General features: G+C 28.7%; 1 protein-coding gene across 1 annotated transcript; it reads left to right on the top strand.

Moving 5' to 3' along the window:
• Positions 1 to 4,666: 4,666 nt before the first annotated feature.
• LOC123296196 (forkhead box protein F1-A-like) lies at positions 4,667 to 23,889 on the top strand. Its single transcript, XM_044877657.1, has 2 exons — positions 4,667 to 5,864; positions 23,368 to 23,889. Exons 1-2 carry the CDS (start codon positions 4,667 to 4,669, stop codon positions 23,523 to 23,525), a joined length of 1,356 nt encoding a protein of 451 aa, XP_044733592.1. The 3' UTR covers positions 23,526 to 23,889.
• Positions 23,890 to 25,133: the final 1,244 nt, after the last annotated feature.

Genomic DNA, 25,133 nt, shown 5'->3' with positions numbered 1-25,133 from the left:
TTAATTACTTTTTTAAATCAATGTTATTTGAAACATACGACCCTTATATATATATATTCTCAAATTTTGAAGGCTAGGACTACATAGTTTTTCCTTAATTTAAAATTTGAAAGTGAAAATTGTTTTAAATACTTTATTACCTCTGTTAGTATAAAGGTTAACACGTCTTCTTTATAATTAGAAGGTCTCTAGTTCGATACTGGATGGAACCATTATATTTATACTTTTTTAATTCACAAAATTTTATTTTAGTTAATATTAATAATAATATCGATAAGTTGTAAGTTGTATATATTTTTACAATTAAAAACATATTATATTTGATGTCATCAATTTAAGAACGTTATTATTACTAATATTGTAATGTATTGATATCATAAGTTGAGGTGTATTATTTATTTTAATTATTGTTAATTACTTTTTTTAATGATTGTTATTTGAAACATACGATCCTTATATATATATCGAAATTTCTGAATACTAAGACTACATAGTTTTTCCTTAATTTCAAGTTCTAAGGTGAAAATTATTTTACATACTTTATGAACTCTGTTAGTATAAAAGTTTACACGCCTTCTTTACAATTAGAAGGGCTCTGATTCAATTTTGGATGGAACAATTATATTTATACCTTTTTAATTCACAAAATTTTATTTTATTTAATATTAATTAATATATAATATCGACAAATTGTAAATCGTATATGTTTACAATTTAGTAAATACAAAATATTTATATTGTAATATAATTTTAAGTGAAGAACAATTATATATTGTTTTTATTATTAATTACTATTTCTAAGTTTGAAAAAAAATTATTCATATAATAAAGCCTTTTCAAGGTTTATAACTCAGAACAGACACAGAAATGAGAGACAGCTTTATAAAATACTACCACAGTATTTATTAAAGACTTTTAAAAAACCGTACCCGTTTACAAAACATTCCTATTTTTAGCAGTTATCACGTCTGTTTGATATTCAGAAGGTCTCCAGTTTCGTCCTGGATAAAACCTTTTTTTTAGTCCTTAGAGTACTGCCGTTTACTTATTTCTAACTCATGACAACTGTAGTTACAAATGAATGTTTATTAAATTATATCTGAATCATACAATTTTGACTTGGTTTATTAACTTTTTTGCCCTCGTCTGAGTATTTTTCTGGAAATTATTTGGCAGATAAAACAAGGATTGTGATTGTGTTTTTTTTTAATAAATATGTAATAATTTTAAGAATAAAAGTTTAAAGAACTTCATCAATAAACCACATCCATATCGTACGATTCAATTACTTTTAATTTATGACTTATTTTCTTAAAAACAACATTCTTTACTGAGAAATTTTACGTAATTGTCGTAATAAATACATGTTAAAAAGCCCATAACATCGGGGGCTAGAATTTGATAGATAGACAGCCTGGTTTTTCTTAAAAAAAACTATTTATCCACTTTAGTGTTTTGAATAATAGTTTACTTTTTCCTCTATTTATGAACCTCCGACTAGAAAAGGAGGTGTAATAAGTTTAACGTGTATAGCTTTGAATCTGCGTGCCTGTCTGTGGCATCTTACCTTCTAAACGGATAAACCGAATTTTGATTTTTTTTAATACAATTTGATCGAGAGTATTTTTTGCTATGTTTCAAGTACGAGCTTTAAGATTCCGATAATAACTAGAAAAGAGGTGATGATCTTCTAACGGATATACAGATTTTCGTGAAACATAGCTAAGAACCCTGTCGATCAAGTTTAAATAAAAATTTAATTCGAATCATCGGAGAGGATTCAACTGGCGAATCGATTAGACTTGATTTTTTTTTTTTTAATGGAATTTGATATTGGAAGGTATTTTAGTATGTAAAAAACTTACTAATGTGTTAACGAGAAAAATTGATCATGAAAGATTCATAATAGTCCATGATATTGTAGATGACCTAATCCCAGATTGTGGCTTGATCTTTCTTGAAATGGTTTTCACTCATTGCTCATTTTACTGTTGTAATTTCTATTTCGTCAATTCGTTTTTTTTTTGTTTTTTGTTTTTTTTTTTTTTTTTTTTTAGATTGAATTATCAGCAATCACAATAATAAATTCGTGATTTAAAGAAACTATATTAATAATGACAGCAAATACATTTTGTGGGAAAAATTATTATAAAAAAACCATGATATAATTTGATAAGTACCTAAACTGCATTGTTTTCGTGGTTAGATTCGGAAAAAAATAAATATGATATCATAAAATTACGAATAATATTTTTTTATTTACATGAGAAATATCTAAAATACATTATATAGAAATGGAAATCACGAATGTGATACTTTTATTTAGGGGAATTTAATATAAAAATAAAAAATTACGTTAAAAAATTATTGGAAATATCTAGTTAAACAACCTTAAAATAGGTCAATACATCATCTTTGCAGTTGCTTTAAAAAAACGCTAAAGAAAAAAGATTTTTACTCTAAATAACTAAAAGTATAGAATTTTCTAATTGAGACATTGAAAAAATCGAGAGTCGATTTTTATGAAATACATATAAAATTGTACAATATTTTTACTCAAATCGTAATTTAAGGCCACCAGAAACATTATAAACCTGCGTCAAAACATGAGAAGTTACATCGAAACGAAACGCATTCTTATATTTATTCGCATAATATTCGCATATTTTAAAATAAAAAGACATTGAAGTCCATGGAGTGTGGTTTAGACATTCGTTTGGTGCATGTCATGGAAGTCTTGGAAAGGACAATGAATTGACGCCAGCCCTTCTAGTGGATAATTTTGGCATTAAAAGGGGCTATTATTACCAATTTTCAACTGTTTACATGTAAATAGTATAGTAAATGTTAAAATTATTCAAAGATTACAATTACTTAAACTTGTTGCATTAATAATTGTGAAAGTAAGAAGCGAAATTGCATAATTTTTTTAAATGTAAATTAACATAATTACTTATTTATATTTCTTAGAAAATAATATTAAATTTTTAATGTAAATTACATATGCAACCCATAGAATTATATGTATATCCACACAATTTTATTAATAAAATAGTGTATTATTATTATGGAAATGCCACCAATAAAACTCATGCACGTTGCAAATAGGTTTTGTAGTTTTAATACACTTTAATTTTAGAAATTTCGAATGGGATATAATTTTAAGTACTTAATTTTAAATTCAAATAAAATTTGAAATAAATCTGGTAATTATTTGTACATCATATTATATCTTATTAATAAAAAGAATTCCTTCTGGGACATGAGGCTCAATTTGATTGTAAAACCAATGTTATGGTAGATAGTATAAAAAAAAGGGCAAAAGTGCTCCAGAGGAAGACAATTATACTAAAAAATCATCTAATGATATTCAGTCCAATTGTAAAAATTCCCAGGTAGCCACATTTGTTCCTTGCGCTTCCACCATAGTGCTATTTTCTTATAAATGTTTTTATAGGACAATTTTGGTTTTTAAAAGTTTACTAATTACAATAAACAAAAATGCTAGTAAATTTAGGATAAAAATTGATTTTCTTCATATCATTAAAATTAACATCTTTCAAAAAATATTATTTTGAATTATTTTATAAATAGATTTTTTTTTACATTACACAAATAAATGCAATTTTTGGGCATTATCGAAAATATTAGAAGTATTCATATTCTTCTTAATACCTATAATTTTGTATAGCCAAATTGAAAAAAGCATCGAATTAAAATTTTTCGTTTCTTTACCAAAACTTGTTATTGAATTCCAAATTGAAAAAACCAAAAAAGCTTTCCAAAAAAAAGCATTATACATTATAAACCTAAAAAAAAGGAGTATGTATATCTATCTTTATCAAACATACAGAATATCATATTCATATTAAAACAACGAATCAACGTTTGGTCCATTACAACATTGATGAGATGATATAAGTCCAACCTTTTTTTCTGAGATATTCTCCTTACAATTTACAACATTCTAACATTGCATATGTAAAGTATATGTATAGAACGTCTATTACATGATGGCAATCTGTTTGTCCGTCCATCCGTCTATCCGTTCGTCTGTCATATCATTTGAGAAACAGAAAAGTATTTGAATAAGACAAGCTGAAAAAGAGAAGATGAATATAATAGTATACACCACATTCGTGTAATAACATCAAGAGAGCAAATTTATTATTTCATTCTTGAGTGCGCGTAGATTCAAATCAAATCGCGTGGTGACGCGCGTTCGGTTCGTTGTGTGTATATACTCTATTGTGGCTGTTCGATTCAAAGAGAGTGTACGGGTACTTTTCTCGAAAAAAAAAGTCTCTTCTCAATTGATCGAATACAGTGTGTGCGTTATTTTTAATATAAATATTATTTGTATAAAATACGAATAAACAAAAATTTTTATAATATATACAAATTATTGTATATATTTTTCAAATATATATACATAACATTTTTATCTGTATATTGTTAACACTTACAACGGACTAAAAGATTGTACAACCATACCTAGATCCACAAAAAGACTTTTTTAATAAACAAGAAAATTTTTATTCAATAAACAATGTTTATAATTTTGTGGTTGAAATAAATTTTATTGTAAATAATATATATTTTAAACAAATATTTATTTTTTTTTTAATTTTGTATAAACAATTTTTACTGTAAACTTTTTGTAATAATGAAAGATTCAAATAACGATTTAGTTGAATCATCTTCAACGGTTCATCAACAGAATATTTATCAATTACAACAACAATTACAACAAAGTGTGATATTTGGGACAAATAATGTAGTGAATTCATCAAATTTAGGATCTGCGGGTGTGATTTCAGTGAACCATCATCATCACCATGATTCAACAATTCCCATGCATCATCAAACAGCATCTTCAACGCCAAATAATGATACATCAAATTCAGCTGGTGCAGAGGATACAACTAAACAATTAAGTTCTTCACCGGATCCAACAGCGAAGAAAAATTCTGGAATACGTCGTCAAGAAAAACCACCCTACTCTTACATTGCGTTAATCGTGATGGCAATCCAGAATTCTCCATCAAAGCGTTTAACACTTAGTGAAATTTATAATTTCCTACAACAACGATTTCCATTTTTTCGGGGATCGTATCAAGGATGGAAGAATTCCGTACGGCATAATTTATCATTAAATGAATGTTTTATAAAATTACCAAAAGGCTTAGGACGACCGGGTAAAGGACATTATTGGACAATTGATCCTGCAGCTGAATTTATGTTTGAAGAAGGTTCATTTCGACGTCGTCCTCGAGGTTTCCGTCGAAAGTGCCAAGCATTAAAACCACAATATCATCACCCCCATCCACATCACCATACATCTTCAGGGTTTTTCTCTAGTCAGTTACCGGGTACAATGTTAGCACCACCGCCGGGACAAGGTTTTGAACATTTAACACAGAATAATGGACAAGTGCATCAAGATTATGGGCCATGTTCGTATGGGGGTGGTGCAGGAAGTACACAGAGTACAACGGTGGCTAGTGCAGCGGCGTTATCTCATTATATGTCGGCTGCGGCTTCAAATGCAACTGGTTATACGGATTATGCAACAAATGCTGGTGCATCCCCAATGACTAATATTTATCAGACATGTTCACCTGGGGATCGTGATAGTGGTTGGCCGTCAGCGTATCCAATGCCTGCTGATACAACGACAGGTGGTGGAAGTTCTTCTGTGTATTTAAAACCTTCGTTGAGTCCAATACCTGAACATCATCATCACCATCAAACGGACCCCATAAATACAACACCGTCACCAAATCATATCCAACAGTGTGATACGTCTGCCGCGTATTCAGCTGCTTATCAGTATACGTTACAATCAAATGGAACTGATCATGGTAAGTGATTTACAAATAATTCATTTATATATACAAAATAAAACCTCGCGATGAATTTTATAATTATCTTCCATGAAGGTGCAAGTTATAGCAAAAGCTATAACTTGCGAAGCACGGAAGCTTCACAAAATATTCACGAAAAATTATACCACTAATTTCGCTAAATAAATCATTCGCCTCAATTTATTATTTTAAGAAGTAAAAATGATACCCACAAAATTTATTTCTGAATTAAAATTCACTTCTTAATAAATTGGAAAATAAAAGATTTTGGTAATGCGTTTAGTCGATTCTTACCAATTAAATAACAAAATTTATAGGTTTTTACAGATTTATAAAATTTTTCGAGATTTAAAAATTTTTAGCATTAGTCTTCCTTGAATTTTGCTAGCCTTGCACGTCGTTGGAAGTCTAATTTTTATCTTTTTTCATCAATACTTCTTAAAAGTAGTGCTTAGGACTAACTAAGCAAGTCCAGTTTTTTGCCAGAAAATACTTGACAACTGCTTAACTAGACCCAATTCAAATTTCTCCTTGCATAACATAACTCTACTACTAAAAACTTATATGAGCAGACTGAGAACTTATCAAGTTTCAATGCCCGTCGCATTGCTAGACCATGCTATTTAAATAAATGTTATTTGCTCGAAAATTCTCTCAATTAAATCATAGTTTGGAAAAAAATCATTTGCAAGATAAAGCCTTATAATTTCAAGTAAAATCGAAATAAAAACGTTTTTTGAGTTGGAAAAAGTGATAGAATGTAACAAGGGCGTATGTTTACAAAGTGATATTTTGAGCCAACTAATGTTTTTGTAGGATATCTTATGCTCAAAATTTCTTATAATTTAGGAATTCAGCTACCTATTTTCAAACTCAAAATAATTATATTAAAATTCACTTGCTTTTCAATTTTTCCAATACTTAGGTATTGTTTACGAGCCCATAATTCATGCATAAACCTAAATTAAACACATAGACTAAAGAGTTAAAAAATGTCCATTTGAGGCAAAACTTGTATTTCGTAATACAAACGCAATAAATATGTTGCAAAAAATATTATTTTTTAATTTATAATCCGAATGTTTTCGGCTTTTTTCTGGCTTATGGCAACATCAGAATATATACCAGGTATCTATATGGAAAATTTTTTTAGTTATAAACAAATTGATTTAATTAATATTTTTATCTATAATACTGGTAGAAAATAAAAAACTCTGTTCGCGAACACCATTTTCGCTGTCATAGACCACCATTGAATGTAATAAATGATTATACAATAAATCTACAGAAGAAAGGCGTATGCGCGCGTTCAGTTTTTATGTATGAAAAGCCCTCAATTTTAGTCATAAGATTATGAAATTTTTATGGTTAGGTAATAACACAAAACCAATCGGGGCAAAGAGTCTTTACACCCTTATTCTGTCGGACTATTCAATTAGATTTACTTCCATGATTGTTTTTAAAATTTTTACTACCTTGTACAAAATAGAGGAAATATTTGAAGCCAAAATAAAAATCGATATTTTTTTTTCTTTGTGTCACTTCTGAATTTATTTGCTAGCTCCAACGTGACTTTAGTAAGTAATTATGCACTTATTTGACTTTGATCGATACCAAAAAAATGATCTAAAAAATTTGAAATTTTATTTATCAATTAATCATCGTTTTAAACTTCTTTTGTGAAAAATTTATACCGATTCTCTGAACGGTTTAGGAGAAATTAACTATCAAAGTCATTTTTTTTTTTACAAAAAAAAGGGCACATTTTTCATAAAAGGGCACAAGGGTGATTAATATATAAATCAAATTTTAAATTTTTGTTATCCTTTTCATTTCAACTCTTTAAAGTATTTTCATATCGTAAATTGAAAATGATACCAATAATTTAATCATCCTTTTATACGTCTTTTGAAAATTCATATCGATTCTCTGTACGATTTAGGAAAAATTATCTATCAAAGTCAGTATTTTTACCAAAAAAAGCTTTTCATTTTTGTGCACAGTTCTTAATTTTGGTATGATTTTAAAGCTTTAAATTTGACGATATTGATAAAAGTCTTTTATGTAAATGATGAAAAATTTTTAAAACACTTATTGACTAAAAACAACATTTACTACGACTTCTTTATAATACCACTTTTGTTCTATCTCTAACGGGTTACAAGATGGGTCTTACGGACCTAAGACCCAATTGGCCTATGTTGCTCATTTACGAACTTGACCTCACTTTTTACGTCCTGAGTGCGCTGTAAAAATTTCTGCTTGATGGAGGGACGGTCGTGCGGACAACCGAAAATGGACTAATTAGATGATTCTATGAACACCTATACCAAAATTTTTTTCGTAGCATCAATATTTTTAAGCGTTACAAACTTGGGACTAAACTTAATATATTATGTATATTTCATATATACCTACATAGTATAACAACGAGCTGTACACCTTCCCTTTTTATAATTCTTAGTTTCTGTAAAAATGCCTTAACATAATTCTTTCGTATCAAATTAATTCAATTGTTTGTTATTTATTATCGTTAAATTATAATTCTTGTGACCGTAATTAATAATTATTTTGTCCTCATTAACAAGGTTTTATAAAATCGTACATAAACTTATCAAGTATCTACATATCTGTATAATTCCTTAGCCACTTATAAAACACAATATTTGTATGTCTGGATGATATAAGTCAAAATCCACTTAACATCATCAGCATACTTATATTACGTAACGTCTGTGGTCTGTCGTCTACCTTATTATACCAAATTTTTTAAATCTTTATAAACCCAAAAAAAAAAAATACTTCACTTAAAAATACTTGCCAAAAACGAACCTCAACTCTTTAAAGTCAAAAATTTTTCATTTTTCGACTTCACGATAAATATCACGTAGAAGGTGGACCATTTTAATATACAATGGCAAATAACTTATTTTGTAGTTAACCAATCAAAAAATAACTTTGATAAAAATTGTAGAGTTTGATGGAAGACATCATCGTAAACAAATTATTATTATATGTAAATATTTATTATTATCTATGAACATCATGTTCTGACATCATGATCAAATTGGATCTAGTTTTTCGGGTTGCTTTAATAGCCAAATTAGATTCTAAACGGTAAGAGGTAGAATAACACTTTAAATTAGAAAGTGGATCCTCATAAAAAACTAACAATTTTTGTTAAAAAACTTTTTCGAAAAACGTCAGATTTGGAAGGAAATGCGAATTAAAAAAATGCCTTTTTTCATTTAATCGAAAGAAAATACGCTAAAGCTTATCGATAATTGTAGACCAAAATCATGGACACAGACAATGTCCTATGGTGCTCTTGACAACTTTTAACTAAAGTATTTTTAGTCGTAGTTAGTGCTTTTCTTTCGATTAAATGCAATCATGACATATTTTTAAGTCGCATTTCTTCCGAAAGCTAGCGATTTTCAAAAAAATGGTTTTAAAATGCGAGATATTTATTTTTTATTTTTTGCGATATTTATTTTTAAAAGGTGGCTGGATATAGTATTAATTGTTATTCCCTCGTAAATGCGTACAAGTTTTATAACATTTTAGCATTTTAGCAAATTTTCCCACCGCTTCCACCATATTTAACATACATACTTTCTTAGTTATTCAAAATTTAAATAAAACATACTTTTTGAAGGACATGCTTTCATTGAATAAAAAAGTAGGAATTAAGTCACCCATAGCATATCTATTAGTAAAAGGTTGATGTGCTCCGAATCATTCTTGATATTTTAAATTGAGCGCTTCCAGGCTTTACTTTACTTTAATTATAAAAATAATTATTTTATACTTTTTAGTACAATAAAAGCTTGTCTTTTAAAAAGTATTTTTTATTTAAACTTTTATTTGTGTATGTAACAAGCTTCTAAAAGTAAAAGTACCTAATTACATAATATTTTTTGTTTATTTTTGAGCCAGAAAAGAGTCTTAGGTGGTTTAGTAAATTTTGCATAACTAGGCAACTTCTATACATTCAATTAATTGTACATTTTTCGTATTATTGTTAATAAACTATAATATTATATCAATCATTTAAATTAATAGATAATAAATTTAAAATTTTGATTTAAACAATAATTACCTATATCATAATATCCGTTTGTTGATATTAATATTATAAATTTCAACATCCCGCTTTGTTAATATTTGTCAAAAAATATCATTAAATATTGAAATTTTCGAAAGGAAATTATAAGTCAAAACATTTCTACTATTAATCACCAAATCTGTTGAAAATTAAACAAAATTTTTTCTTTTAAACTTTTGTTGATAGAAAGAAATTTATTAGAGAAATATCGTAATCTAAGCGAATTTTCTTGTAATGATAGAGAGGTTAAGTACCTCTCACAAAGTGATTTAGTGCATCTCATAACGTGATTAACATCGTCACAAAAAACTTATATTTATAAAATTTTATATTTTATTTATAAATTATTAATCCAATTATTATACATCCTTTGTAAAAATTGCATATTTTTATTTGTTTATTTGAAATCAAAACCATATTAGCAATCATTATTCAGCCTATCTGCATTCTAATTAACCTCTTCGATACAAATGCTGTCCAGTAAACAACAATATCTGTTGAGAAACTGTGGCAAGGTTCAAGGTACATTAATCTCTAGATTCAACATCTTACCCTATAATTTAGCCGCAAATAATCATACCATTTTTTAACTCAAATTTCAAACTATCGTAACTGAGCAAAGATAATTAATTATTCGATACTAAATTGAAATATGAGTCTCAAGTGTAAAGTGTCTCCATGATAATATACGTACTCATCTACCATTTAAGAATTTGACTGCTATCTTTTAGCCAAGCCAAATTATTTATCAATAACAACATTTGAGTTGTTAATTGCGTGTGCGATTAGTCAAATAAAAAAATTTTTGTTACTTCCTTGTAACAAGTATAAGAAATTTTCGAGAACGTTCGATGTTCATTCATTCTGAATAGCCATGAACACATTTGGACTAGTTTAATCATGGGTCCCGCACGGAAATATATAAAGGGAGGAGCAGAGAAGTGTACAATTTTGAAAACACTGTAACACCAAAGCCCATCGTATTTAAGAAAATTATAAAGTGATTGAATTTATTGTTGAAATACCCTGTGTGTAGACAGTGTAGAATATCAGTCACTGGTAGTATGCCGGTCAACACACATATGGCGGTCTTTCGACAACCATTTGTTTTAATTTTCGAAAACGAATAATTGTGTGAAACAAAATTTGTTTGTTTTTTTGGGAACCATATTTTACATTCAAACTTTTGATCTATCTCTTACGGTTTCCAGGACGGGTCCTATCTCTTTTCGTTTTTGTGGTATCGTGTAGGCAGGCGGCCGGGCAAACGAAAATGGGCTAATTAAGTGATTTTAGGAATACCTATACCAAAATTTTGTTGGTATCGCGAATATTTTCTAAGAGCTAGAAACTTAGGTAAAAACATATTATACCTTGATGTATATTTCATATGTATATACAGAGTAAAAAAAGCATTCGAGAAAATTGTAGTTGATGTATTTAGTATCAAAAGCAATACATTCCTGATCGACCATCCAATTTGGACTAGGATCGTCCAAAGTTGCTTTTCCTACGAAATTCAGATAAATATAACAAACTAATAATCAAATATGGTGAAACGATACGCGAAAATCACTTTTCTGGTCTAGGACGGGAAATTAACTTTCAGGTACTGTTATTTGTTTCATTGTCCGGTAACAATTTAAAATACTAGAAAAACAGTTTTTCTAGCGTTCATAATGCAACTTGAAAATCGATATTGTTTAAAAATTTCAGAAAATTAATGAAATTTAACTGAGTTACGAAAATAATTCCTGGTAAAATGAAATCTCTTCAGTTTCTCTTTATTCTGATCCTTTTCTTTCCAGGTACATCAATATAAAATTTCGCTAATTACAACTAAATTTATAAATTTATTTTGTTAATAATATTACTCAAAAAATTTAAAAGGTGTGTTCGTTTAAATTAGTTTTTAGGAACAACGATGCCACATGCAGACATACGGATACACAGATAAACTCATAACACGCCTCTTTTTAATCGGGGGTTAAAATTTCAATTTAATTTTTACTTAAAAATTTTCAATTTACGTTATCTTCTTAAATGCTTTTTTAAAAGGAAAAAAAAATAATTTGAATTTAAGGACTGCGTTTTCAACATCTCACATCTCTGCTCCACTCTGTATGTGTTATTACGTTACGATTAGTTTATAAGTATAAACAAGGAAGTCAAATCTTTTCCAACATTCAAAACGAAAAAAATGTTAAAACTTTTATTCCAACAAAAAAACTTCAATCCATCAAATACCTAATTATTTTGATAATTAAACTAACATGCCTTAAGCTTTTTTCAAAATTACTATCGTTTGACGTCAATTCAAGTCAAAAGAAAAAATTGTAAGTATTAAAATGTAATTTCAGAAATAAAAATCAATACACTTTATTCTTTGATAATAAAAGATTATTATGTTATAGAGGATGATTCAAATTGAATATCATAACTTTAATTTTAAATATAACTATATACCATGCATATATGTAATATGCAAGGTATACCAAGTTTAGTCCCAAGTTTATAACGCTTAAAAATATTGATGCTACGAACAAAATTTTAGTATAGGTGTTCATAAAATCACCTTATTAGTCCATTTCCGGTTTTCAAAAACAAAAAAAGATATCAAGCTAAAATTTTTACAGTAACAAATCAGCAACATAGGTCAATTGGGTCTGGAGCTATGGGTCCATAGGAACCATCTTGTAAGCCGTTAGAGATAGAACAAAAGTTTAAATGTAAAAAATGTTCCTTAACAAAAAATAAACAACTTTTGTTTGAAACATTTTTTCGTAAACATCACTGTTTACCCGTGAGGGCGCGAATTAGGCCTAAATTGTACAGTATGTATTATATAAATTGTATATGTATGTGCAATGATATATAGTAATCAACACTTTTTATACATGGTTTTTCAACAATTAACTCAGTCAATTGTTTGTTTTCACTTGTTAATAATCGATTATTTAATAGACTCCATCTAATATGAAAAACGATGTCAGCCAAAAGACCACTTTTGGACCTTCTGTAGCAGTTTATTCATTCGAGGTAATTTTTTACGACTTTTCGCCAGTTTTGAAAGGTTATTTCGTTTATAACTTGCTGGGTGCTAGCTTTTAAGTGCTATAACATTGCAGGTGTGCTCATATAGATGCAAATCATCTTTATACATAATATAACGGGTTTTTAACTCATTCTAATTAATTCTAAGAAGCAATTCCTACTTTTATATATTTTATATGTTTCCCTATATATGTTTATTTGTTACGCTTTTACGCACAAACTACCTAATTGATTTGAATGAAACTCTTCAATTACATAGCTCGCACATTTGAATAATAGATAAGTTATAGTTTATTAAAAAATTAAATTTTATCTCACATTTCACTGCACCATCTATGAGCATAATTTGGAACTATAATTATATATTTCTGTAAAAATGGTAAACAAGATACATCATGGCCATCTGTTCTGATACATTCAATACATTATGACTATTTTACGTTTTAAAAAAAATTGAAAACTGTACATTTATTTTACCTTTGTCCAACAATCCCTAACCCTATTTCGAGTGTTATATAAGAGGAATAAATGTGAACAAGTGAAGGCTATAATGCGTCTGTCTTTACCAGTCTTAACTTTTCGACATAGCGAAGCGGGCGGGTTTCAAGCTAGTTTTATAATAAATAATATGGTGAACACATGAATCACACACATCCATTTTGTAACATTATTATTAAAATGATAACAAAGATTTCTATTGTTTTATTAGAAATAGAAAAACACATTAATTACATTAATTTTAATGTATTTACTTATGCGCAAGAGACGCTGGGTTTAACATTTGAAATAATTGAAACATTTAACTACAGATTCAATTACAATTTTTCCTTTTTAAAGGGCCTCCATTAAGAGAATGTGTTCTCTAAACTTAAATTAAGCCGTTTCGATACCAAAACAAAAGTATTACAAAAAAACTGAAATTTTGTGTGTCAATTAATGAGTATTTAATACATCTTCTATATAAATTTCAAATCGATTCTCTGTAAGGTTTACGATAAATTAATTATTTAAAACTGCCCTTTTTACATGGTGGTATATGAAGAAGTCGCAATAAATATTGGTTTTTAGTAAATAAGTGCTTTAAAAATGTTTTACCATTTATATAAAAAACTTTTATCAATATTCCTCACGTTTAAGCTTTAAAATCATACCAAAATTAAGAACTGTGCATAAAAATGATAAACTTTTTTTGGTAAAAGCACTGACTTTGATAGTTAATTTTAGGGTATCACCTTAAATAGTTGAAATAAAAATGATAGCAAAAATTTAAAATTTTTTTTATCGATTAATCACCCTATCGAACTTAAACAATCTAATCTAACCATCCAAAAAATTGCATCGTATCTATTTAGTCGAGTAATCGAAAAATTGTACTTATTACTAGGTATATTTTTCACGAATTATAGATCATATAATTTGCCAGCAAAAACTACATTATTATGATATATCTTTCATAAGTTGTTTAGTTCAAGTTTAAAGTTTTGGTCTCATTCTTAATTAAAACCTTTTCAAGTCAAGGGTTTCCATAAGATTATTAAAAATTATTTAGTCTCTATGTATCGTTAGACAGGCTTAGATTACCCCCTCACTTGGAGACTTCTGGTCTATTGAATTAGCCCAATTATTACTTAACCCTTAATAAGATATTTACAGCTTCAATAACAAATGACCTCTATTTCTGCGTCTTATTTTAACTCATTTAGAAAACTGCAACCCATTATGACGAAGCGTTTGTTTTCTAGTACAGGATAATGACATAGAAAGCTAAATCATCTTCTTTTTCCCATTGCACTCCTAGATCAATCATCGTTTGTAATTTTTCACTTTTGGATGTTCATACTGTTTACACACGTAAGTTATTTTCACTGCACTTCCACCATAATATTTCTTTAAGAAGATCGTATTTTACTCGAGAAAAAATGTTTTTGGTGGAAATTATCGAAATTTGTATCGACTTTGTTGTAATTTTTATATAAGGCGCAAAAATTGCATAGGATTGTTTATTTTTGAGATGAAGGGCAATAAATATTTATTTTCGAAATTCGTAATTAGAATAAAAGGAAAATCAGAGAAATACAGGGCAATACAGGGCAATACTATATGGAGAATACAAAACAGTTGGAAAAAAAGTTCAATAAAAAAAAAAATCAAGTCTCAATAAGTTGAAGCTTATTCGCAACTATGCTAATGCCCTTGTACAGTCTAAAAATTCAGTATTTTTAATCACATTTTTTTCCATTTCAAATCACGTTTATTTTTATTATGTTACGTTTATTTACCTGTTTCTCTGGGCTTGAAAAAAAACCACTAAAATAAGTAAAAACTAAGTAAAACAAACTAATTTTAATAAGTATTTAAAGAGATATCTTGGTTTCTATTCTATTCTATTCTATTCTATTCTATTCTATTCTATTCTATTCTATTCTATTCTATTCTATTCTATTCTATTCTATTCTATTCTATTCTATTCTATTCTATTCTATTCTATTCTATTCTATTCGTAGGACCCGCCCTTGTAAACCGTAATAGATAGAACAAAGATTTAAATAAAAATAATATTTCTTATATAAAAATAAATAATTTTTACTTTAAACATTTTTACATAAACATCATTGTTTTCTCGTGAGGGCGTAAATTAGGTCAAAACTTTAGTATCCATTTTCTCCAAAACTATAAAATAAAATTTGTAGGTACCTTCAACTAGGGAACTATGTCCAAAAATTTCAAAAAACGAAAAAGAAAATTTCTAGAAAACACAGATATTCAACAATGGCTATACAGCTTCTCTAAGCCACGTTTGCCCATTTTGCCCGTTTGCTCAGACTTCTGTATCTTACACACGAGTAAGACAGTGATACCCTAACCGGTGCCAACCAATAATACGAGTAAGACAGAGAGAAAACATTTTTTTTTTTACCTATCTCATTACTATTAGAGAAACTGAGATAGGTAGAAGAGTCGTATACCTGTCTAGTCGTATACCTGTCTCGCTTCCTCCTCTATGAGCAATGCGGACTTACATAAAGAGACACACAATAAACTTTATGGCTTGCAATAAACTTGTAACAATAGTGGCTTTGACTTAAAATAACCCGCCCACGTCTGCTATACAGGGTATTTCAATAATTAACTCAATCAATAATTTATTTTCACTTTTCAATAATTTTAATTTGACATTTTCTACATCATTTACATGTAAACAATTGGAAATTAGTTTTAATTTTAAATAAAACGCATGATTTAGCGCGCTGCGGCCTATTTAGCTAACCTATGCCACCTACTTTGCTCCCTGCTGATAGCCATCTTTGTAGATAGGCATTGCCCATTTACCCAGATACATCTATAACAAATATGTTTCGAAATTACACAATCAGTAAAAATTTTCCTTCTAAGAAAACTAAAAAAACATTGCAAATCTTAGAAATAATTGTTTTTATTAGATATTCAAATACAGAATTCTGCTGTTATTCAAATAATGGACCACCTACTGTGTACTGAATACGTCAACTAATTATTGTGGTTGTCATGACACTGTCTGTCATGTCACCCAAACCAAATAACACTCAAACTTGAGCTTATAGAGTTTTTTTTTTTCAAAACACTATTACTTTCGTTTTAAATTACTTCAGTTCAGATACACATTATTAAAACTACATATGTTTATTTGAATAAATATTTGATATGTTTTTTTTTTTAATTTTGGTTCTGTAGCCAAAAATTTACTGAATTCGAATTATTTTCAACGGTATTCTTAGAATTTAAAAAAGAAGTGAAGTAACATATCATCATCTTAGATATTTTGAAGCTCGGTGCGAGCTTCCGCTTTTCATACGGCCTTCTTCCAAACAATACGATTCTCCGTTTTCTGTTACCATGTTCTTTGTCCAATTTTTTACAAGTCTTTGTCCAGTTTCTGACTATTTGGATAGCTTTATATATATATTCCATTTCCAATAACTTAAATGGTTTTGAAATTATTTTTTTACCTAATAAAAACATATTGAACTGATGTAAAAATAGCAGCTACACGATAAGAAATGCATGGCGTTTATTACAATGCTGGGATGGTATAGGGACAGATAATCGAAAATTATTTGATAATATTCTATATAATATTGCCCTAAAATCCGTAACTAAGGCGTTATTTATAATACTGTATGGTATAAAAACCTTTGGCACTCTTACTTTAGTGCAGTATTGTGCCCACGCCTACACTTACATAATGATATCGGCAAAAATTTGCTTACCCTGTAGTACGATTTCATTCAAATATCTATCTGTCAAAGTTGAGTATTTACGCTATCAAAGTTTAAGCAGCATCCACGTTGTTTGGTAGCATCGAAAAACGTGGATGCTTTGTTATTTTATACAAAAATTTGACATCATCTGTTTCTATGGCATCACATCAACGATCCCGTGCCCTTACAACTAGAATTGGTCGCCCATTTTGATACAAGTATAACTGAGTGTAAGTATAACAAGTGGAAACAAACAATTGACTGAGTTAATTGTTGAAATACCATGTATAGACACCGTTGATTAATGTTTCAAACGAGTTGTTTATTTTTAGAAGGAACATTTTTTTCATTTAAGCTTTTGTTCTATCTCATACGGTTAGCAAGATGGATCTAACGGACCCAAGACCCAATTCAATCCCTCTGTTGCTTATTTACGAACTCGACCTCACTTTTTATGTCCTAAGCACGCTTTAAAAATTTCAGCTCGATATCTCTTTTCGTTCTTAAGTAATCGTGATGATAGGCGGACAGACAGACAGACAGACGGACAATCGGGAATGGACTAATTAGGTGATTTTATGAATACATATACCAAAATGTTGTTGGTAGCAGCAATATTCTTAAGCGTTACAAACTTGGGACTTAACTTAGTATACCTTGATATATTTCAAATATACATGGTATAAAAATGTAATTGAAATTTGAAAATTGAAGTATTACCGGATCCCGACGCAAATGAACATATACTTCTACCCTATTAATTTTAAGCACTTATTGTTATTGTTTATTTGTTTTTTTTTTAATACTCCAGAAAACGAAATGCAATCTTCGGGATTTGAAAAATTATTTTCAAAAAGGTTCAAGATAAAAGGCTAAAATTTGTATGCAGGGAGGATTCTTTTTTATATACTTTCAACATTAAAAAAATTTCTCAACCATTCCATTTTCGGTACCTGACTTTGGGGTTTTTTTTAAAAACTAAATACATAAATAGTAAGGGGGAAAAATTTCCTGACAAAACTTATTTGTTTTTCAATAAAAAATATAAATCTGTAATAATTATGTCAAGAATTTCACTATAACCGATTACAACAATATATTCCAGATATATTGCTGTAGTCGCATATATTGTCCCTATAACCGATATCGTTATAATCGATTTTTACTATAGTTCCATTTGCAAAAACGAAATTGACTTATATGTTTGACCCTAAAGACCCTAAAATGAGACAACACGTTTTTTTAGTTTCCTGCACGTTTTCAAAATATAAGATTAGAAACATTTTTAAAAATCACTCTGTTTTGCAACACAATTACCTAGTCCAATTTACATTATCCTTTTAATTCAGTATAACTATTTTAATGCATTTACTTTCTAGTCAATTTAAAAAAAAGCTTGTGTTTAAAAATATTATATTAACTGATTAAAAAAAAAAAATTTTCATACCCTGAAACAGTATCGTTTATATTCAGACTATACGTACCTACAATATTAGTTACGTAAGATGTTATCATTACATGATTGCGTAGGTGTTTTATCAATTTATAATTATCCAAGAGTCCTTAATATTGATATTTATTAATGCTTGTGTAAATATTTTAATTATAGATTCCAAGCAGGAAATAATTCACAATTTCCTTTTCCATATTAAATTTTCTTTTAGTTAATAACTTAAATAATTATAAACATTTAAAATTATTTTTTATTATGTAACAATAAACTCTTTTTATTCTTTAACAATAAACCGATATTTAGTTCAAAAAATAGATTGATCATGACGTCACTTACATTAATTACAAAGGATTGAGATCTTTTAGAACTTTCGAAATCTCCTCAATTAATAATCCTCCCCAATGAATAATCTATTTTGAGTTTTGTATACAAAACTATCAATATTTTGATATAAACAGTTTTAAAATAAATCATTGTTTAAAAAAACTAAAAAAACACGCTTTTATAATTAGGTAAGTTAAAAATTAGAAAATAAGTTATATATGTTAAAAAAAAAAAGTGATTAAGAAAAAAATCATTTTATCGTGAAAAGCGTGGAGTGTTGGATTTCAAATATTTTTAATATTGTTAAAACTAAAGTCATTATAAAATATTATAAGAAGCACCCCACGATTGTTTACGATAAAATGATTTTATTCTTAATCACTCTTTAGTAGGATCTATTCTATCTATTTTCTACTTTTTAGTTCAGTTAGTTGCAAAAGCGTATTTTTTTATTTTTTATACCATGTATATATGAAATATACATAGTATATTAAGTTTAGTCCCAAGTTTGTAACGCTTAAAAATAATGATGCTAGGAAAAAAAATTTTGTCATAGGTGTTCATAAAATCACCTAATTAGTCCATTTCCGGTTGTCCGCCCGTCCGTCCGTCTGTGGACACGATAACTCAAAAATGAAAAAAGATATCGAGCTGAAAGCAGTACTCAGGACGTAAAAAGTGAGGTCAAGTTCGTAAATGAGCATCACAGGTCAATTGGGTCTTGGGTCCATAGGAGCCATCTTGTAAACCGTTAGAGATAGAACAAAAATTAATATATTTAAAATTTTTCTTATCAAAAATTAAACAACTTTCGTTTGAAACATTTTTTCGTAAACATCACTATTTACCCGTGAGGGCGCTAATTAGGCGGAAATTTTATAATATGTACGATACTTGATTATCAGTTATGTATGTGTCACATGTTTGTGTGTGTTATGTGATAAAGAAATCAACACTGACTATGCATGGTATTTCAACAATTAACTCAGTCAATTGTTTGTTTTCAATTGTTTAAACTATTATTTTTATTTTCTACATTTTAGATCAGCTAGCTACAAAAGCGTGTTTTTTAGTTTTTTAATGTGAAATGTTATTAGCCGCTTCCACCAGAATTATATGAATAACTTATATTATTAAATCATAAATCCTGAAGATCTTGATAAGGATAATCGGACAAACTTGTTAAATTATGGTATTGCCATTGGTCTTCAGTTTGAATTCAATCCGATGTTTTAAAGTGGGTGAAAATCACGTTCAAAGAGACCGTTGCATAGATACATACCAAATAAAAGTGTGTTAAAAAGAAATTTCATGTCGTTAGTAGACAAGAATCAAAAATATTTAGGAATAGGCTAGAAATGTATAAACCGTAATATACATAAAATAGCGCCCTCATGGTGAAGCAAATGAAGCCCCCGCATTAACCAGCGACTCAGCGTTATAAGGCGTTGCAACTAAAAGAAACGAATTCCTTAATTTATAAAATTTATGGGTATTTACCAATTTCTTTTATTGTTTCATTTACATTGATACGCCAATCTGTAAAAACACCAAAATCGTTGTGCCTAGCTACTAATTTCATCTATATTGAAGAATGGGACGCCTTATTACTAGTTTGAATCATCCCTGCTGACAAAGACATATTTATAGAAACACGTTTTGAAAAACGTTATAACTCTCGTATTGTATGTTTCAAAAAGATTTATTTAACTTCGGGTTTCCTCCTTTTCGGGATTTTTTCACTCGACATTTTAATGGAACTTTTACGAGAGGTTTAAGCATTTTGTTTGGGCTATTTTTTTTTACTAAAAAAGAATTATTGTTTTAGATAATAAAACTTGTTAAAATTGGAAAAGAAAAGATATTATCTTTGGGTACCTGGAAAGATATTGGTTAAAATTATAAACTATCTCTCAATTTTAATAAAACTTGGTGACATCTCTAAAACTGTCCACTACCAGCATATTCGCGGTTATTTTTAATTTTCTACAAATTTTCATTTGAAAGCCTGTTTTGATAGGTAAAAGGTGAACACAATTTATACGCCTTTATAGGTTCACACCTCGCATAATACAACCCTAACGAAAAATTATCTTTTTGAAAGGCCTTCCCGAAAATATCAAATTTATCCAAATAGAAATTTTACTGTGGTGCAAAAAAACTGCATTAAATGTTTAGATGTACAATGAATCTTAAGATGGCTTTAAAGGATGCCGGGAAGGTAAAACCTATAACAATCAATTTCGTTTTTTTATTTTAATCCAAGGATTTTAAAATATTGCTTAGAAAAATTCTTTGGGCTTTAAACTGGAGCCCTATTAAAAAAGTATCTTTTTAGAAAATTTTTAAAAGCATACACTTCAGAGGAGGTACTAGAGGATCTGGGTGGGGAAGAAGACACACCTGAGGGCGATTAAAGTAATACTGGAAGTCTGCCTTAAAACAACCGAATTTCTGTTGGGAAAATTAAGATTACTTTCTTTAATTATAAAACTGAATCATATTAAAATTACAGCCTCAATAAAATGTTTGAAAACTTTTTTTTTAATTATGAGAGTTATATCTGACGCAGTACTAGCAACAGCAAAACTGTCTGGCTTATATATTTTATATTGATAAAAGTGCATGCAGTGTTTTAAAAAACAGCGTTTTAGTAAAGCTAGCAAACGCTACGGGTGGCAGGTTTCCGACTTACTTCATTAATATAATTTATATATAATAACAAGGAAAATTTACAAAATCCAACCGTTTTGACAACAACTTTTTCGTGACATTTCAACTCTTATACCATAGCACTACATCCTCTCTGAATGAGTGAAAGCACTCGGCGAAAACTTCTTGACTTGAATCATTCTGTATTAAGGTATCACAGCAAGATACAATTTTATATTACATCGTTTTTAGTATCAAATTACGTATGACGCTAACTAAACTACATTCTGCATTCCATTCTGAATTCTCCATAGTGATATGAGTGACATCTTCACAGTGTTAAAAAATGTTCGACTCTCTGGAGTCAGTTACAAAACATTCATTTAACTAAATAAATATTATTCAATTTTAATGTAATTCCAGTATCAAATCTATGAACAGACAATAACGATGAAAAGTGATATTATTCTGGGTAACAGGGTGTCATACTCTGAAAGATTTTTCGCCGGATTATCACAAAAACTATTCCTTCAATCTTCAATTTCGACAAAAAAAATTTACAGAAAGTCCATCTTTAAATTCAATACGATAGTTGCCTGATGTTGAATTTGCCATATTACCCATAAAAATGCAAAACTAGACCAGGTCAAAATTTGAAAGTAAAATTAAAATCGATTAAAAAACCAAGAAGCATTCAAAGATTGTTGTCCATCTCTTTTTTAGCAAAACAAAGTATTTTATATGTATCTCTGTGATGATATCAGACAATGATGTCCCTAATCTATATCTCCCTCTTTGTTTAATTAGGAACTATAAACGCTCATATTTTGCGTACTTCTAAAACCAACTTCACCATAATATTTTCAAAAATCAACTTCACTTTTCTGCCCTTGCAATGAGAATTCTTAACCTGAAGTGATAAAAAAAATTAAGGCAACATGCCAATTCAATCTTGTACGAAAATATTTCATTTCGGAGCGATTTTGGAGATATATCAAAAAAACATTCATCTAATTGTAATAATTCTGGTATTTTCTGTGTTCTATTATGCTAAATATCCCACGGTACGAAAATTTAATATTTTGGTTTGCAATTAATGGGCAACTTTCTATAAGGACAGATAAAATTGCTTTGGTAATCACTTCTCGTATACAATTTTAGCCCATGACTCAGGAAGTATTCCTTTAATGGTCAAAGAAACCCTATTTGTGTCTTTTTTGGGTCAACATTATCTAGAAGAAAATGATTTTTATCCAAATCGGAAACAAAAAAATTGATCCGATTTTTCAATTTTTGAAGAAATCGCTTTGAAAAAACTTTTTATATAGGTCTCCTTTCACCCAAGAAAATAAAAACTGTTATAAAAAATGATTAATAGGAGAAAACAGTTATTTACGATACGAGTAAGATAACGTACGATTGCGAAATTTGCAATACGAGTGAATAGCATGAGTTGGGCAATCCCAGAATACGTTAATAATGCGTTATCACACGTATATCGTACAAAACTTTATCTTATATGTTTGCCAAAGTTGGGTGTTTACACAATCAAAGTTTCGATAGCTTCCAAGTTTTTTGGTAGCAACAAAGGACTTTGTACAATTTCTTTGATAGTGAAAACATCCCCAAGGAATATAATTTATTAATAACTTTTTTTTTAATTTGTTTCAGCATTACGAAGTACAATACAATCACTGTCATGTGATCGTAAACCATTATACATGACTCCACCACCTCCACCAACTTCAATACCAACAAGTTTACCATCACCACCGCCAGCGAATACTGCACATTCTGCATTTTATGAACATATCAAGTATTCGATATAGAATCAATAAATATTTATTCATTAAGACTACGACTAAAAAAATTGTGTGTGTATGTATGCGTGTATATCTGTGTACCAAAGAAACTATTTTTATATAATTCTCAGTGTTCTGCACTCAAATATAGCGAGGAACGAATTGGGTTTATGCATTTTTAATGTGAAATAACAACAAAACGGTATAGGATATCAATATGGTTGGTTTCTCATTAATTTTGAACATTGAATCGTGACATTTTTAATTAAAAATGAATTCAAGTAATTAAACGCCTATTAGTGGCAACAAAACAGGATTGTTCGGATTATGATTCAAGCGCCTTAATCAACTGGACCATACGTGCTCTAGGCACAATAAGTAACTCAACGAATTTTTTGTTAGTTAAGGATGTACGAGCACTAAGGCAATTAAAATTAAAAAAAACTTGATTTTTTTATATGAAGTTAGTCCAGTCTAAGTCAATTCTGAAAATTTTAGGAGGAAGGGGTGCTGTCCGATTATTTAAATACTTAAATGGCTTCAAAAGTAGGCATATTTAACATTGGTCTTGGGTAATTGGGAAAACGGTAGATAGATGTATAGTAGAAATTAAAAAAAAAAAAACTATTTAAATTAAAGTTAAAACCTTAATAAATTATTGAAAACAACCAAAAACCTATTGAGCCCGACTAATTAAGTATGTATGAGTACAGTAGTGGGGACACAAATTTGAAAAAAATATATATGTATTTTATATTTTGATAGTGAATTATGTTATATAATTTATATTATAAAATTTTTCGATATCTGGAGTCATTTCCAAAATCGAAAATTGAAAATTATATTTAGTTATTTAGCTCTCGATATTTCGAAAACCAAGGCAGATATCAAAAAATTTTATTATTTTCTTCATCTACATTCGTGAAAATAAGGTACAAATAATTTCAACCTTAAATCTAATATCGCCTTGGTGCTTGTACTACCCTAACATATACTTATTTGTTTATAAGTATTTATGTTTGTTTACTAAATTTTGTGTACAAATTTTAAACGTCAAAGTCTTTCGATTATAATTGATATTTCATATGATGAAATTGTGTAAGCTATAAAGAGAAATAACTTGTCAAGTCAATTTTAATTAAATAGAATTGAAAAAAATACACATACCAGAAGTCTAGTCCAGGCTTATACGTGCCATAGTCTATAATCCGCAGCCTTAGATATCTTATACCGATCTGTTTTTATTCAAGTTTAAAAATGTATAAGTCCTACTTGATCACCCTTTCCTACGCTGGTGTTCTAGATCGGCTTTAGAACGTTTAGCTATGCATTAACGTAAATAAATTACGCAAATTCATAATCTTTAAAATTTTTCCACCTTCGTTTTTCTGGATAACCTTATATGAAATTTAGTTTTATTTACGGACACTAAAAAAACCAAAGATCTACAGGATTGAAAATAATATTTCGCTTCTTCGCTGCAACAACGACCCAATTGCAAGTTTGTTTTACAATTATGACGTCATATATACACTTGCGTCATTGTTTAACCGAAGAAGCATTATCTATATAAAATTTTTCTTTAAATATTATTTAATAAAATTCAAGATAAAAACAATGATGTTTGTATAAAAA

Source organism: Chrysoperla carnea, chromosome 3 (genome assembly GCF_905475395.1).
Source record: "Chrysoperla carnea chromosome 3, inChrCarn1.1, whole genome shotgun sequence".
NCBI lineage: Eukaryota > Metazoa > Arthropoda > Insecta > Neuroptera > Chrysopidae > Chrysoperla > Chrysoperla carnea.
This window is presented reverse-complemented; position numbering and strand designations above follow the sequence as displayed.

Bases quoted from the DNA above. Each gene is read 5' to 3' on its own strand.
- LOC123296196 (XM_044877657.1), top strand. From the start codon at position 4,667: ATGAAAGATTCAAATAACGATTTAGTTGAATCATCTTCAACGGTTCAT. The intron at 5,865-23,367 runs GTAAGTGATTTA...AATTTGTTTCAG, and splicing joins ATCAAATGGAACTGATCATG to CATTACGAAGTACAATACAA.